Source organism: Ochlerotatus camptorhynchus, unplaced genomic scaffold, assembly GCF_037179485.1.
Source record: "Ochlerotatus camptorhynchus isolate MF236.1 unplaced genomic scaffold, CSIRO-AGI_Acam_v1.1 ptg000401l, whole genome shotgun sequence".
Lineage (NCBI taxonomy): Eukaryota > Metazoa > Arthropoda > Insecta > Diptera > Culicidae > Ochlerotatus > Ochlerotatus camptorhynchus.
This window is the reverse complement of record NW_027040887.1, coordinates 3,760,774-3,775,034: the sequence shown is the minus strand read 5'-3', so window position 1 is coordinate 3,775,034 and position 14,261 is coordinate 3,760,774. Positions and strand designations below refer to the sequence as shown.

The following is a 14,261-nucleotide window of genomic DNA, read 5'->3' as shown; positions in this document are numbered from 1 at the left end:
AAGGGCAGTCCCTTTGTTTACGTTGTGTGGCGACATCTACTATTTGCAAGTGGGTACGTGAAACTAAGATTATCTGTCACCTTGCCGGGGAGTTGGTTGTGACCTTCTGGAAGCAAAATTGACAAATTTTATAAGTCATATACAATCTCTACCACCAAATATATTTAATACTCCCTGTTATAAATCCCATGCAATCCGATGCGTTTGACAGAAAATTGGTTCTTAAAAGTCCTGCTATTCACCCCTATTCTGTATTTCGTTTCGAACGAAATTCTCATACAAAAAAATATTTTTTTGTATGAGAATTTCGTTCGAAACGAAATACAGAATAGGGGTGATTGTCTCCTCTTCTTCTTAAGCAAACCCCACACGTATCAATATATTGAAGGGAAGAGGAATTATTGACATTAATATTGATGATGTGAATACAGATATTACCGATGTATTGACGTCAATATTGAATGTATTGACAATACGATTATTGTCAATAAAAGTAATCGTGTACGGTCCACATTAGATCAGCACTGCTGCAAACTACTCAATGTTTACTTGTTGGCACATAGGCTTTTTTCACATGTTTGTCTAGCATTCAAGAGCAAATTTTCATTACGTCGAATGTAACAAAGGTAAACAAAGTCGAGCTATCAGTGTCAATCGATTCTCCTGCTATTACACTATATACTGTCCGAATATAGGATCAAATCCCATTTTTAAATTTATTTACCAGTCAAATTGCTTTTTGACGTAATCACCTTCCGATCAAAATAGTTTTCGATGTTACTTAAGTCACCCAATTTCTATGGAGATGCCGTTTGACTTAAGTAACAGCGCTGAGAAACCCGTGAAAAGTGTACGTTCGTTGTTTCGCTTTCTCATTATTAAAGTGAATAAATCGAACTGTTTGTTGCTAAGATGATTTCGGTGGTCCTAAAATGATGAATGGGCTGCTCGTAAGGAGACGTAATTGATAATTCTCCCGAATATCCTGGTAAATGCACTTTGACTTAAGTAACAATACGGGCCACCAAACGACGTATAATAACTTTTGACTCAAAAACCAGTATTTCTTAGCATGAAAGCTAGCGATTTGCCTTTGTATGATTAAAACCCGGCTAAATATGTTAAACATTGCTATCACTATGAGATTATATGTGTTTAATTGGAAATAGGAATAACTTTTCGGTCATCAAAACAAAACTTTATTTTTCTCGGATCGGTGCGGATGTTACTTACGACATAATGAAAATTTGCTCTTGCATTCATGTTTTTGCACGAATGATTGTTTTTGGCAATCCTGATCTAACAACACAAATGTAAACAAAAAGTCGCTCGGTTTTTAGTCAAAATATTTAAAACGTTTTATCGTGAACAATAAATACGTACTATTCTACAGGTTGAAGTGGGGGAAATGCTAACTTATAGCATTTTTCAAATTATATATTGTTTACCCGAAAAGTGCACAATTTTTGTGTGGAAATCGTGGAAATGGATTCGCCGCAACCCAGCTCCAGTCGGAGATGTTCCAGTCGGCTCTCACTGTCGAAAAAGTTTAGTGAGTCAGCTTCCAAAGTCGGTTGTACAAGACGTTCTTCGAGGGTATAGATAATCCGAACACGTCATGTTTGAAGGCTACAGCTTACTGACCGCTCGCTCTATTCCAGAACAAACCACACGCTTTGGCCAATCCCGGTGACGACGAAATGATGCATGCACTAAGTCAGGACCCGTTCAAGCTGACCAAACTTACCCTGGCCGAGGAGGATGACCTGATTTCTCAGGCACCGGATGCTGTTACCCTCTCTTCGCGGGAATCAAATCTCGATGAAGATCGTAAACATCGGGTTCCCATCTCGGTGATATCAGTCAGTAGTGGCAGCGATCGGGAAGCTAGTCCAACACCGAAGAAGATAATCATTTCCGAATACTTCACTCCCACGAAAGCGTGTAGGAATTCGTCATCTTCCGCGATGGATGTCAGCACGTTGAAAAGCACGACACAAAAATCGTCATCCCGTAAGGAGACCTATCCAAAGACTGACCCGAAGAAGGTCAAAAAGGTGCGAAGACAAATTTGCAAAAATACCAGCATCAAAATGCTGACCAACAAGTACTTTGATGAGTCGCAAAAGCGGATTACGAAATTCTTTGCTAAGACTGATGAAGACCTGGATCGGGTCGGGTACCATCGGGTGCTAAAATCGTCTGCCATGCCGGCTATCAATACGGGCGATGAAAACATGGAAGAATTCCTGTCGATTGATATGAACGTCGGAACGCAACCATTGCGAGCTAGTCAGATTCGAGGACCTGCATTGGATCCGATTCCAGATGACCCGGAGAAGATTATGGAACGAATCGAGAAAGTACAAAGTGCTTGTTACGATAAGAAAAAGGAAGACTGGAACATGGAGATTGAGAATGTTCCCGTGATGGTTGTCATCCCTGGGAACGAAGATGCGGTCGATTCGGGCTACTCGAACGATGGCCCGGCATCAACCGAAACAAAAGCTGCTGGTCAGCAATCAAAAACAACCGCCGTGAAGCGGAAGTCTGTGGCATCGAAATCGACGGCGAAGAAAGGTCGTCCGGCGAAAACTCCTGCAGCGGTGGGGAAGCGCCAAGGGCGAAAAATCGTTTGCCCGAAGTACAAAATTATTGCCGGAACGACGTTTGCGGTCGATGGATTCCGATATGGCGACATTGAAGGAGTGTCGCATTACTTTCTGACGCATTTTCATGCAGATCATTATATTGGACTGAAGCGTAGCTTTGACAAACCGTTGATCATGTCTCCCATTACGTCGCGGTTGGTGAAGGCATTCATCAACGTCGGTGAAGAATTCTATCAGTTGATCGAACTGCACGACACGATCGTGATCGATGATGTTCGGATAACGGCGCTGGATGCTAATCAGTAAGTCGAATTTTATCTAGATTTTCTCGACTACTTGCTGCTCTTTATCCCTGGTTGTTAATACTGGCTTTTCCTTTTCAACTTGGTGCCGCGTTGGCTTACTGATACCGCATTATTAAAGCTTCGATTGATTTAAACACAATGCGGCTCAGAGGTTTTCAGTACGTCCTTTGTAACCAATTCCGATTTGAGACTTATTGATCTGGTTGTCTGCACTGCATTTAAGAAGCCGGTAATTTCGCAGTAGAGCATTCATTGGTGAATTCAAAACAAATTGTGCGTTACAACATTTTAAGGGGTATCAACATTTCAAATTGGGCATCATAAATCCTTGACAGTTAATATTTTGATATTTTGTCAACTTCCCTGGCTTGGCGCACAATATACGAAATTGTGCATAAGTAAACATGGAAAGCTCTCAATGTCTCAATTGATAAGAACACTAAGTTAAGAACAGGCATAAGCCCGTTTAAGAGCGTCAAAGCCTGAAAGAAGAAGCAATAATATTTGACGTATTCTAGCTGTCCGGGTGCGGTGATGTTCCTGTTTCAGCTGCCCACGGGGACCAACATTCTTCACACGGGTGACTTCCGCGCCAGTGCCGATATGGAAGAATATCCGGAATTTTGGAACATCGACATCCACTGCATTTACCTAGACACGACATATCTCTCCTCCAAGTATGCCTTCAAATCCCAGTATGAAAGCATTACGCAAGCACGCGTTGCGGTGAAAACACTCCTGGATCGAAACATTGGAGCTCGGGTACTCATCGTTTGCGGTAGCTATCTGATTGGGAAGGAAAAGGTTTGGACCGAACTTGCAGAACGATTTAACTACAAAGTCTGGACGGAACCGAACCGGCGGAAGGCACTGGCGGCGATCAATGAACCTCTGCAACAGGCGCGGTTAGTAGACGAGCCTAACGATGCCGACATTCACGTACTTTCCATGAACAAGCTGTTTTATGATGTACGCTTTACTTGGTTCAAGTTTCCAGCATGTATATTCAAACTAACAAAACATTTTTATTCGTAGCAACTAGTCACGCACGTGGAGCAATTCCCGGATCGGTATGACTTGATCATCGCGCTTCGGCCCAGCGGTTGGGAGAAGAACAGCCGGCCTCAGTACCGAGGCCGGATAAATATCATCGGTGTTGAGTACTCGGAACATTCCAGCTTCGACGAATTGAAGCGATTCGTTCGATTCCTACGGCCACAGGAAGTTATCAGTACCGTTCCGTATGGCAATTCAAACCAAAACCGAACGCCCCAGGTCCCCATGAATTGGTACCGAGGGGACATCCGACCGGAGCGACGAGCCTTGCAGCTATCGATGACAAATTTTGTAAAGGTCGGTTCGAAGACGCCCGGCCCCAAGATGGACGCTGCTGAAACATCGGCAAAAGTCCCTGTGGCAAACGGTGACAATGATGATGATTGTATGATAGTTACGGATCAGGACACGGTTGATACGGTAGCAAATGATCAACATGATAAATTGAAAGAAGCAGACCACGAAGATACGGTGCATTCCGAGAAGGGCGAAGACGATGGAGATTCGGATAGTGATTGGATGCCATAGCCTTAGATTACTTATTTTGTTCTTAAATTTGATGTTTTTGAATTGTTGTTTATTATTAAGAATCGAATTTTGATACAAGAATTTTATATCTACCTACCTTATTATGTTTATTAAATAAACAGGTCAACATATGCACAAAGGTGATTAAGCGGTGCCGGTGGTGTAGTGGTAAGCGTGATTACCTTCTCCTCAGCAGGCCTGGGTTCAATCCCAGTCGGCACCGTCGGGATTTTCTGAGGCATAACATCTCTGATCAAGGGAAGTAAAGCCGTTAGTCCCCGGTTCATGAGTTGATGGGTCGATAGGTAGGGTCCAGATGTGGGAGCTGCCTCCCTGGCGTCGGTAGCATTGGTGCACGGAAAACAAGATCGACGGTAAACAAATCAAGGACTTAGTGATTATATATATTGTTTATGGATTTTTTGTTAAATTGTATATTGTATTAAACTGAAATTCGTCGGATTAATCTTTCTTTTAAAGATAAAGACATAACTAATAATTGGTATTTTTTAGCCACTATTTTTAACGTGAGCAGTTCTTTGGAGTTTTGATGATCTTATTATTTTTTTCACAGTAAACGCAGCTTGTCAGAAAATTAAGACAAATCAGAATTTAAAAATGAAGACTGGACTCGGGAAAAATGAGACACACAAAAATGATCACCAAAAATTCATTTTAAATCGGATACTTCTCAAATTTTCAGGGATTAAATAACTATATATTAGCTATGTTTTGGCATAATTTATTTATTGAATTTCATTTGAGGCCTGGGATTTGTTTGGTGTCCGCCTTGATGTATGTCTCGTCGTCCATGACGAGACAGACTGGCTTGACCAGCCACTCACGGTACAGCTTCCGCGCACGCAATTTGGCCACCGTGTTTTGCTTGTCAGTCCGGTTTGGCGCCTTCCTGACCTTAAAAACACGTAGCTTAGCCCGCTTCATGGTCTGCTGGACGAACCACTTTGCCGAATTGACCTTTTTGGCCACGTCTCGGGTGGAAAGGTTCGGGTTATTCTTAAAGTACTGCCTTATCTTCCGCGCCTTCTCTGGGTATTCCGTTTTCGGTTTTCAGCCGCTTCCAGCGCGCCGCTCGATAGTCTTCGTCTTCTGGAACATCTTCACAACGCGGGACACGGTGGAATGGTGGATTTCAAGCCTTTTGCCGATCCATCTGTGCGACTGACCAGGATTATCGATCACCGCGCCCAAGATTTGCTGGCGTAGCTCTTCTTGTTTCGAATGCATCTTGAAAACTACTTGATAAATCGCGATAAAATTTTGCACACATATACATAACACTCTAAACTAGTATTACCCAAAATTTCATTAATTTTTATCCCACGCGATAAAAAGTTACACCCAAAACAAAGTGTCGCATTTTTTCCTAGTCCAGTCTTTAGGAGATTTTTCCTTCTTTCAAATATGAGCAGTTCTTTGGAGTTTTGTTGTTGGGCATTCGGCCAAACAGCATTCAGCCAAACGGCATTCGTCCAAACGACCTGGAACCGTTTATTCTACGTTTCGCGTGAGGCGAAACGATCCGAGTTGTTTATGTCGCCCGATTCTGGTAGCCGAATGCAGTGACAACAATGTCGATATGAATGAATTTCGACAAAAATCGAATTGGATTGACGTTTTCGCGCAAGTCTTACGTCTGAATCAATCGAGAACGGTTCAAAATAAAAGAAAATGAAAGTGAAGCGGTAAGTTTTTTGTTGTTGTGCTATTTGAATTTAGTTTTTAATATTGAAAATCAGGCTTGCAATTGATCATTACAGCTAAAATGCTATTTTTCGTTATTATGAAACAATTAGATACTATAATGATAATTTTCATTTGTAAAATGTAAGAAGAGGTGGTAAAGATTGTATATGACATATAAAATTTGTCAATTTTGCTATTTTTAAGGATCGCTGATTTTATGATCGCTGATTGCTCGCTCATCGCGTTGCTCATCGCGTTGCTCATCGTTACAGCTAATCGCTAGTTGTGACCTTCTGAAAGCAAAATTGACAAATTTTATATGTCATATACAATCTTTACCACCTCTTCTTGCATCTTACAAATAAAAAATATCATTATAGTATCCCATTGTTTCATAATAACGAAAATAGCATTTTAGCTGTAATGAGCAATTGCAAGTCTGTTGAAAATAACGGATTTCAGAGTTAGAGCAAAGACAAACAGACATATATCCTAAATGAAAACACTTCAAAAAACATCGTCAAGCTTATTTTGCATGCGCACCAGTACCCGACATGTCACGGGAGCATTTCGTATCAGCGTTGCCAGATTGTTTTCATGATTATCGGTATCAAATGATTAAAAAATCGGTATTTGTCGGTATTCACTATTTTAATTTATTTAATTTTTTTCAAACTTTTGGACTAAAATCAAACTTTCTATGTAAGTCGGAAGAAATTTCTGGGAAATATTTGAATTAGTCTCTTAATGGGACCGACAAAACTTCCAAAGGAAGAATAAAGAAGATCTTGTGGAGGAAGTTTGAAGGAAGTTCTAAACATATCTAAAAAACATCGAATGGGGATCTTCCAAGGCAAATATTGAGAAAATTCTGGCTAAAATTTCTAGAAACTTTCGGAACAAATTAAGACAGAAAAGTTTGGAAATCTGAAGCCAATCTCAGAGGAGCCATTTCCAGGGGAAGTTATGAGAAGCTCGGAAAAAAATTCCAATAAGTCGGAAAAAAACTACGGAGAGTGACTTATTGTGGCCATACTGAATATGACATTCTACTTGCGAATACGGAATTCTACTTCCTGTTCATTTGAGACCAGAGTGGTGGTCTACCGACTATCACTAGTCCGTAAGTCACTCTTAGTCAATGGCTTTCTTTCTTCAAGAAGCGGTGGTTCTCCGACTTACGTCGGGACTCGCGTTGAAGTCAGTGGCACAAACGAAGTGACAGACGACTAACTGGCGAAGAAATCCATTAAAATAATGTGGTTCACTGTAATAGAATTTTCTTGGAAGCTTGTGCCATCATCCACCAGATGGGTTAGTTTTTTTGTTTTGATTTGAACAAAGTTGATTCTATGTACAATGATTCTTTGACAGTGTGCAAAGAGTGTATCATTTTGTCATTTTTTTTATGCATTTTAGTTTTGAGTAGAGTGAAAGAGATAGAACCAAAACATTCTAGTACATTTGGTGAAAATGCTAGTTCAATCCAGTAGTAGTGTTGCCATGTGGTACAATCCAGTGGTAGTGGTGTTGCCATGTGGTACACTGAAAAATTGCAATAGCAGGTTAGTCACCAAAGTTTTCGAGCCGCTCCGTCTGTCACTTCGTTTGTGTCAGTGGTATATCCGAGACTGAACCTTTATTTTCAGAACTCTTCAGGGTTGTATATGATTCAATTTACAATAGTGCAATAAGTAAAAATGAGATAGGAATAGACGCCTGGGACAGAATGTTATTGACAAATATTGTATTTTGGATGTTTTCCCTTTGCGCCATTGTTTTGGTTATTTATGCTTTTTGCCTTCCCGCTGCTGAGGTCCGTATTGAAAGACCACCAGAGTAGATAAGTAGGTAATACGAGTCAGCAAAACATGTGTTACACTGCTGCGTTATTGCGCTCATATCGCACATGCTTGGCTGTACGTTCAATGTATGTCAAACTAGCTGTATTTTGTGTAAATGATATCGATGGCTGCGTTTGCTATTTCAAATGAAAATGCATTTACTACTGGCTGATTGAATTATTGAATGGAAAGATGCATAGTACATTATGGAGAAACTTCCAGAGGAAGACGAAACAAACTTCTGGGAAAACTCGATAGATACATCCGGTAGAACTTTAATTGAACTTTTTGGAGAAGACGGAAGATATTTCCAGGAGACACTTGGAGAAACTTCTTAAGGTAGATTGGAATAAACTTCTGGAAAAAGTCTGACGCCAGAGGGCTTACGGAACAGTCGAAAGATAGTTCAAGGAGAAGATGGGAAAATATCTAGAAGAAATAGATTTCTGGGGGATGTAAGCACAATATTCCCTGAAGTCCGTCACATGCTCTATTGATCCAGCAATTTTCCTGATATTCATAAAACATCCCTGAAAATCCCACAATGTACCACAATTCCTGAATTATACTTCGAAATATCCCATAATTCTTCGGAACTTCTTGAAAGTTCTTGCAATTTTCCTAAAGTTAATGGGGCTGTTTTGAAGTTCTCTGATCATCCTCAAAGTACTCGTAACTTTCCTGGTTATTATGGAACTACCGGAAAATCTCTTATCTTCTTTATAAGTCCCTGAATTTTCTTTAGTGCTCTCATTTTTTTTGACGTAGGACTACGTCTGTGATTTCCATATGGGGGTACACTTTGTGAAAACCGAAAATGGAACATGTAACACAAGTATGAAAGATTTAGAACGTTAATAACTTAGCTGACCTTGGACCAATTTCACTAATTTTATCACCAATGGATCAGAAATGTTTATACGCATCTGTTAAATTGAAGACTTTATCATTTTTCAAAATGTCATTATTGAAAATTGCATGAATGTGCAATTGTTGCTATGATAGTTAAAATTATCACCGATTGCCTGCGAAAAGCGGTTCCCCTAATACAGATTTCAAAGTTGAATTCCAACCGGTCTAACCAAACGGTGTTTATTCAATCACCGTGTGATGAGTGGTGGTGTTCTCCAGTACACAACGAAAGGCTCCTCGCAAGCAACTAGCTATCAAGGCTGTCCTCATCAGCAGCGGCAGTGCTTTGGGCGCGTGGCGTTGAACATTGTTATCCAGCACACAACGAAAGGCTGCCTGCAAGCAGTGAGCTGCAGTCCACATCTATACCAAGCGCATCACCCTCAATCCAACCAACATAAAGCTAACCAGCCTCATATGTGTTTAATGCCCTAATAACTCAGCATTACTCAACCATAACGGATGTCAGTTGCCATATCAAGATATAGCTGGAATTAGGGCGTAACAGTTTTTGTAAACAATGACTTCTTTCGATGATGTCTAGAAAGTCAAAGCTCGCCCACGCAAATCAACATCACCATTAGGTAGGGTAAGACATCCCCTACTCGGCGATAATATTGATTTGGGTGGGCGTGCCATCCACAGAAGTCATTGTTTGCAGGTATCCACTGCCATGTTACAATTTACCTAACCAGGTACCTACAATTAGTCTCCAACAGGTAGAGGCATGCTACGATGTGTGGTTTTGCGTGGAACAAAATTTTGCCATTCTAATGTCGGTCTGACGTCAAAAATTTCAATCTATTGACATTAGAATCAAACGTTTTAAGGATGTTTTCAGATGTAAAAAACGTTAGAACTAAACGTTGTTCGGATGTTTCTAAATGTAAACGTTTTCTGATGTTTTATAATGTAGATGTTTCCTGATGTTAGAACCAAACGTTTTTGGATGTTTTCGGATGTACATAACGTTAGAACTAAACGTTGTTCGGATGTTTTTATATGTAAATGTATTCTGATTTTTTCTAACGTAGATGTTTCCCGATGCTAGAACCAAACATTTTTTGGATGTTTTCGGATGTACACAACGTTAGAACTAAACGTTGTTCGGATGTTTTCAATTGTACTTCGTGTTTGTTGTTCTCTGATGTTTTCAGATGTACAAAACGTTTAAAGTAAACGTTGTTTGAATGTTTTCAAATGTAGATGTTTACTAATGTTTTTAGATATACAAAACACTAGAATCTTACTTTTCAAATGCTTTCAATTATATTTACAACACATTAGAATTAGAAACATGATCGTGTAAACACTACACACCATTGTTGTTAGATTACATCATAAAAATGCGTACATAATAGTCAATGCTGAAGCTCCCGTTTCCCACCAGTCAGATAACTGACCTTAGCTAACCAAATATCATTGCGGCAACTCTCTATGCGGCAGGGGAACTATGCCATTAGCGCGCTAAGAGTTATTAGACCACTGACATAGGCGCCAATTTGTAGGTGACGAGGCACTTGGTGACATTACAGCGAGCTTGACGATTGTTGTAGCATTTTTTTAGCAAACTACCAGTTAAGGTGTGTAGTGTTTACAAGATCATGTTTCTAGCTCTAATGCTTTGTACAATTGAAAGCATTGGAAAAGTTAATTCTCATGTTTTGCATAACCGAAACCATCAGAAAACATAAAATAGTACAAAAAAAAACATCCATTCTGGTAGACTATCTCTTAAATGCATACAGAATAGCCATTGCTTAAGCTCCCGTTTCCCACCAGTCAGTTAACTGACCTTAGCTAACCTAATATCGTTGTGGCAACTCTCTATGCTGCAGGGGAACTATGCCATTAGCGCGCTAAGAGTTGTTAGACCACTGACATAGGCGCCTATTCGTGGGTGACGAGGCACTTGGTGACATTACAGCAAGCTTGGCGATTGTTATAGCATTTTTGAGTGAACTACCAGACAATCATGACAATAAGATCGCTGGGCCTCCAGATCTCCCTTTAAATCGACCCGCTGTGCCAATTTGTCAATAATGCATAACACTTTGGACGTGGATCGGGATGATCCACAAATGCGGAAAGTTTTGGGATACCAGTCTTCTACCTAATTGACGAACTGCAAATATATAATAAACAAAATTATTGTGCATGAAAAATATGACAATGTACAATGCTCGAGGAACACTGGGAGTTTTCGAACGACGCGTGCTTAGGAATGCCGGACAACAATCCCGCAAAAATGGTGTTTTCCTCAAATCCGGCCGGTACAAGACAAAGAAAAGTACAGCGTGCTAGGTGGTTAGACCAAGTGGAGCAAGATGTAGGAAGTGTGGGATGCTCGAGAAATTGGAGACAAGCAGTCAGGGACCGAGTTAGTTGGCGCAACTTTGTTATACAGGTCAAATCTTGAGGGACGTCGGACCAGCAAAAGTAAAGTAAGTATCTTATACGTTTGCCAACATTCCACGACAATATATGATTAGGTTTTCACTTGGTATGTAATGAACAACAGAGATACGCGATAATTCGTATAGTTTCTGCGATTGATGGTTAATTTTAAATGTACGTATAGTACTATATAACAGCATAACTGGATCGTCATGTTCACCATCTGTCATTGTCTGCAAAAATATTTAATAGCAGTTACCTGTGTTGTGATACTTCCTTCAATGAAAACTAATTTTCTTGCATTGCCATGGTCATCTGGGATGAGGCTGGTCCACTGATCATTCGGAATGAGCTCTCCACACATCATTGAATCAATGTAGGATCAATGTAGATATGTAGATATCAATGTACATAGATGGTGTCATATGCAAAGTGCGAAAAGAGAATGAAAGAAATACGAAAAAGATTAGCATCAAGAAGTAACAGTTTCATCGGATTAGTCACCAAGTCCCCCACCACTGCTATCTGCAGCCCTATCACTCCCATCCCCACGATTGCGGAAGAGAATAATAAAATTCTTGATTTAATTTAAAGAAATTAATATTTAATATCGGGATCCGTATTCGGTTTCCCCATCGGGATCCGTATTCGGTTTCCCCATTGGGACCCGTACTCGGTTTCCCCATCGGGATCCGTATTCGGTTTCTCCATCGGGATCCGTATTCGGTTTCCCCATCGGGATCCGTATTCGGTTTCCCCATTGGGACCCGTGCTCGGTTTCCCCATCGGGATCCGTATTCGGTTTCCCCATCGGGATCCGTATTCGGTTTCCCCATCGCGATCCGTATTCGGTTTCCCCATCGGGATCCGTATTCGGTTTCCCCATCGGGTTCCGTATTCGGTTTCCCCATTGGGAACCGTATTCGTTTTCCCCATCGGGCTCCGTATTCGGTATCCCCATCGGGATGCGTATTCGGTTTCCCCATCGGGATCCGTATTCGGTTTGCCCATCGGGATCCGTATTCGGTATCCCCATCGGGATCCGTATTCGGTTTCCCCATTGGGACCCGTGCTCGGTTTCCCCATCGGGATCCGTATTCGGTTTCCCCATCGGGATCCGTATTCGGTTTCCCCATCGGGATCCGTATTCGGTTTCCCCATCGGGATCCGTATTCGGTTTCCCCATCGGGTTCCGTATTCGGTTTCCCCATTGGGAACCGTATTCGTTTTCCCCATCGGGCTCCGTATTCGGTATCCCCATCGGGATGCGTATTCGGTTTCCCCATCGGGATCCGTATTCGGTTTGCCCATCGGGATCCGTATTCGGTATCCCCATCGGGATCCGTATTCGGTTTCCCCATTGGGACCCGTACTCGGTTTCCCCATCGGGATCCGTATTCGGTTTCCCCATCGGGATCCGTATTCGGTTTCCCCATCGGGATCCGTATTCGGTTTCCCCATCGGGATCCGTATTCGGTTTCCCCATTGGGAACCGTATTCGTTTTCCCCATCGGGCTCCGTATTCGGTATCCCCATCGGGATCCGTATTCGGTTTCCCCATTGGGACCCGTACTCGGTTTCCCCATCGGGATCCGTATTCGGTTTCCCCATCGGGATCCGTATTCGGTTTCCCCATCGGGATTCGTATTCGGTTTCCCCATCGGGATTCGTATTCGGTTTCCCCATCGGAATCCGTCTACGAAATCCCCATCGGGATCCGTCTACGGAATCCCCATCGGGATGCGTATTCGGTTTCCCCATCGGGATCCGTATTCGGTTTCCCCATTGGGATCCGTATTCGGTTTCCCCATCGGGATCCGTCTACGGAATCCCTATTGGGATGCGTATTCGGTTTCCCCATCGGGATCCGTATTCGGTTTGCCCATCGGGATCCGTATTCGGTATCACCATCGGGATCCATATTCGGTTTCCCCATCGGGATCCGTATTCGGTTTCCCCATCGGGATCCGTCTACGGAATCCCTATTGGGATGCGTATTCGGTTTCCCCATCGGGATCCGTATTCGGTTTCCCCATCGGGATCCGTATTCGGTTTCCCCATCGGGATCCGTCTACGGAATCCCTATTGGGATGCGTATTCGGTTTCCCCATCGGGATCCGTATTCGGTTTCCCCATCGGGATCCGTATTCGGTTTCCCCATCGGGATCCGTATTCGGTTTCCCCATCGGGATCCGTATTCGGTTTCCCCATCGGGATCCGTATTCGGTTTCCCCATCGGGATCCGTATTCGGTTTCCCCATCGGGATATGTATTCAGTTTCCCCATTGGGAACCGTATTCGTTTTCCCCATCGGGCTCCGTATTCGGTATCCCCATCGGGATCCGTATTCGGTTTCCCCATTGGGACCCGTACTCGGTTTCCCCATCGGGATCCGTATTCGGTTTCCCCATCGGGATCCGTATTCGGTTTCCCCATCGGGATTCGTATTCGGTTTCCCCATCGGGATTCGTATTCGGTTTCCCCATCGGAATCCGTCTACGAAATCCCCATCGGGATCCGTCTACGGAATCCCCATCGGGACCCGTATTCGGTTTCCCCATCGGGATCTGTCGATGGAACCTGTCATCGGGATCCGTCTACGGAACCCGTCATCGGGATCCGTCTACGGAACCCGTCATCGGGATCCGCCTACGGAACCCGTCATTTTCCACTTTATTTTAGCTTTTAGTAGGGGTAAGAGGGGCATAGTGAACAGGTGGGGCATAGTGAGCATCCAGCTTGAACTTCCGGCTGTTTCGGAAAAAAAAAATGGTTGGTGGTAGGATCAATATCATAATGATATTGAACCTACTACCAGTTGATTTGTTTCATGCAGCTGGAGATCCAAAGCCAAACTGCGGGATGCTCACTATGCCCCTCTTCCCCCTATTTATTTATTT

At 42.5% G+C, this 14,261-nt stretch overlaps 1 protein-coding gene across 1 annotated transcript; it reads left to right on the top strand.

The window, feature by feature from the left end:
• The first annotated feature begins 1,321 nt into the window (after positions 1 to 1,321).
• LOC135710701 (DNA cross-link repair 1A protein-like) lies at positions 1,322 to 4,852 on the top strand. Its single transcript, XM_065233346.1, has 4 exons — positions 1,322 to 1,596; positions 1,662 to 2,914; positions 3,436 to 3,886; positions 3,953 to 4,852. The coding sequence occupies exons 1-4, from the start codon at positions 1,486 to 1,488 to the stop codon at positions 4,499 to 4,501; spliced, it is 2,364 nt and encodes a 787-aa protein (XP_065089418.1). The 5' UTR covers positions 1,322 to 1,485; the 3' UTR covers positions 4,502 to 4,852.
• Positions 4,853 to 14,261: the final 9,409 nt, after the last annotated feature.

Excerpts from the sequence above, each read along its gene's own strand:
- LOC135710701 (XM_065233346.1), top strand. The coding sequence starts at position 1,486 with ATGGATTCGCCGCAACCCAGCTCCAGTCGGAGATGTTCCAGTCGGCTC. Across the intron at positions 1,597-1,661 it reads GTACAAGACGTTCTTCGAGG|AACAAACCACACGCTTTGGC; the intron begins GTATAGATAATC and ends GCTCTATTCCAG. Across the intron at positions 2,915-3,435 it reads ACGGCGCTGGATGCTAATCA|CTGTCCGGGTGCGGTGATGT; the intron begins GTAAGTCGAATT and ends GACGTATTCTAG.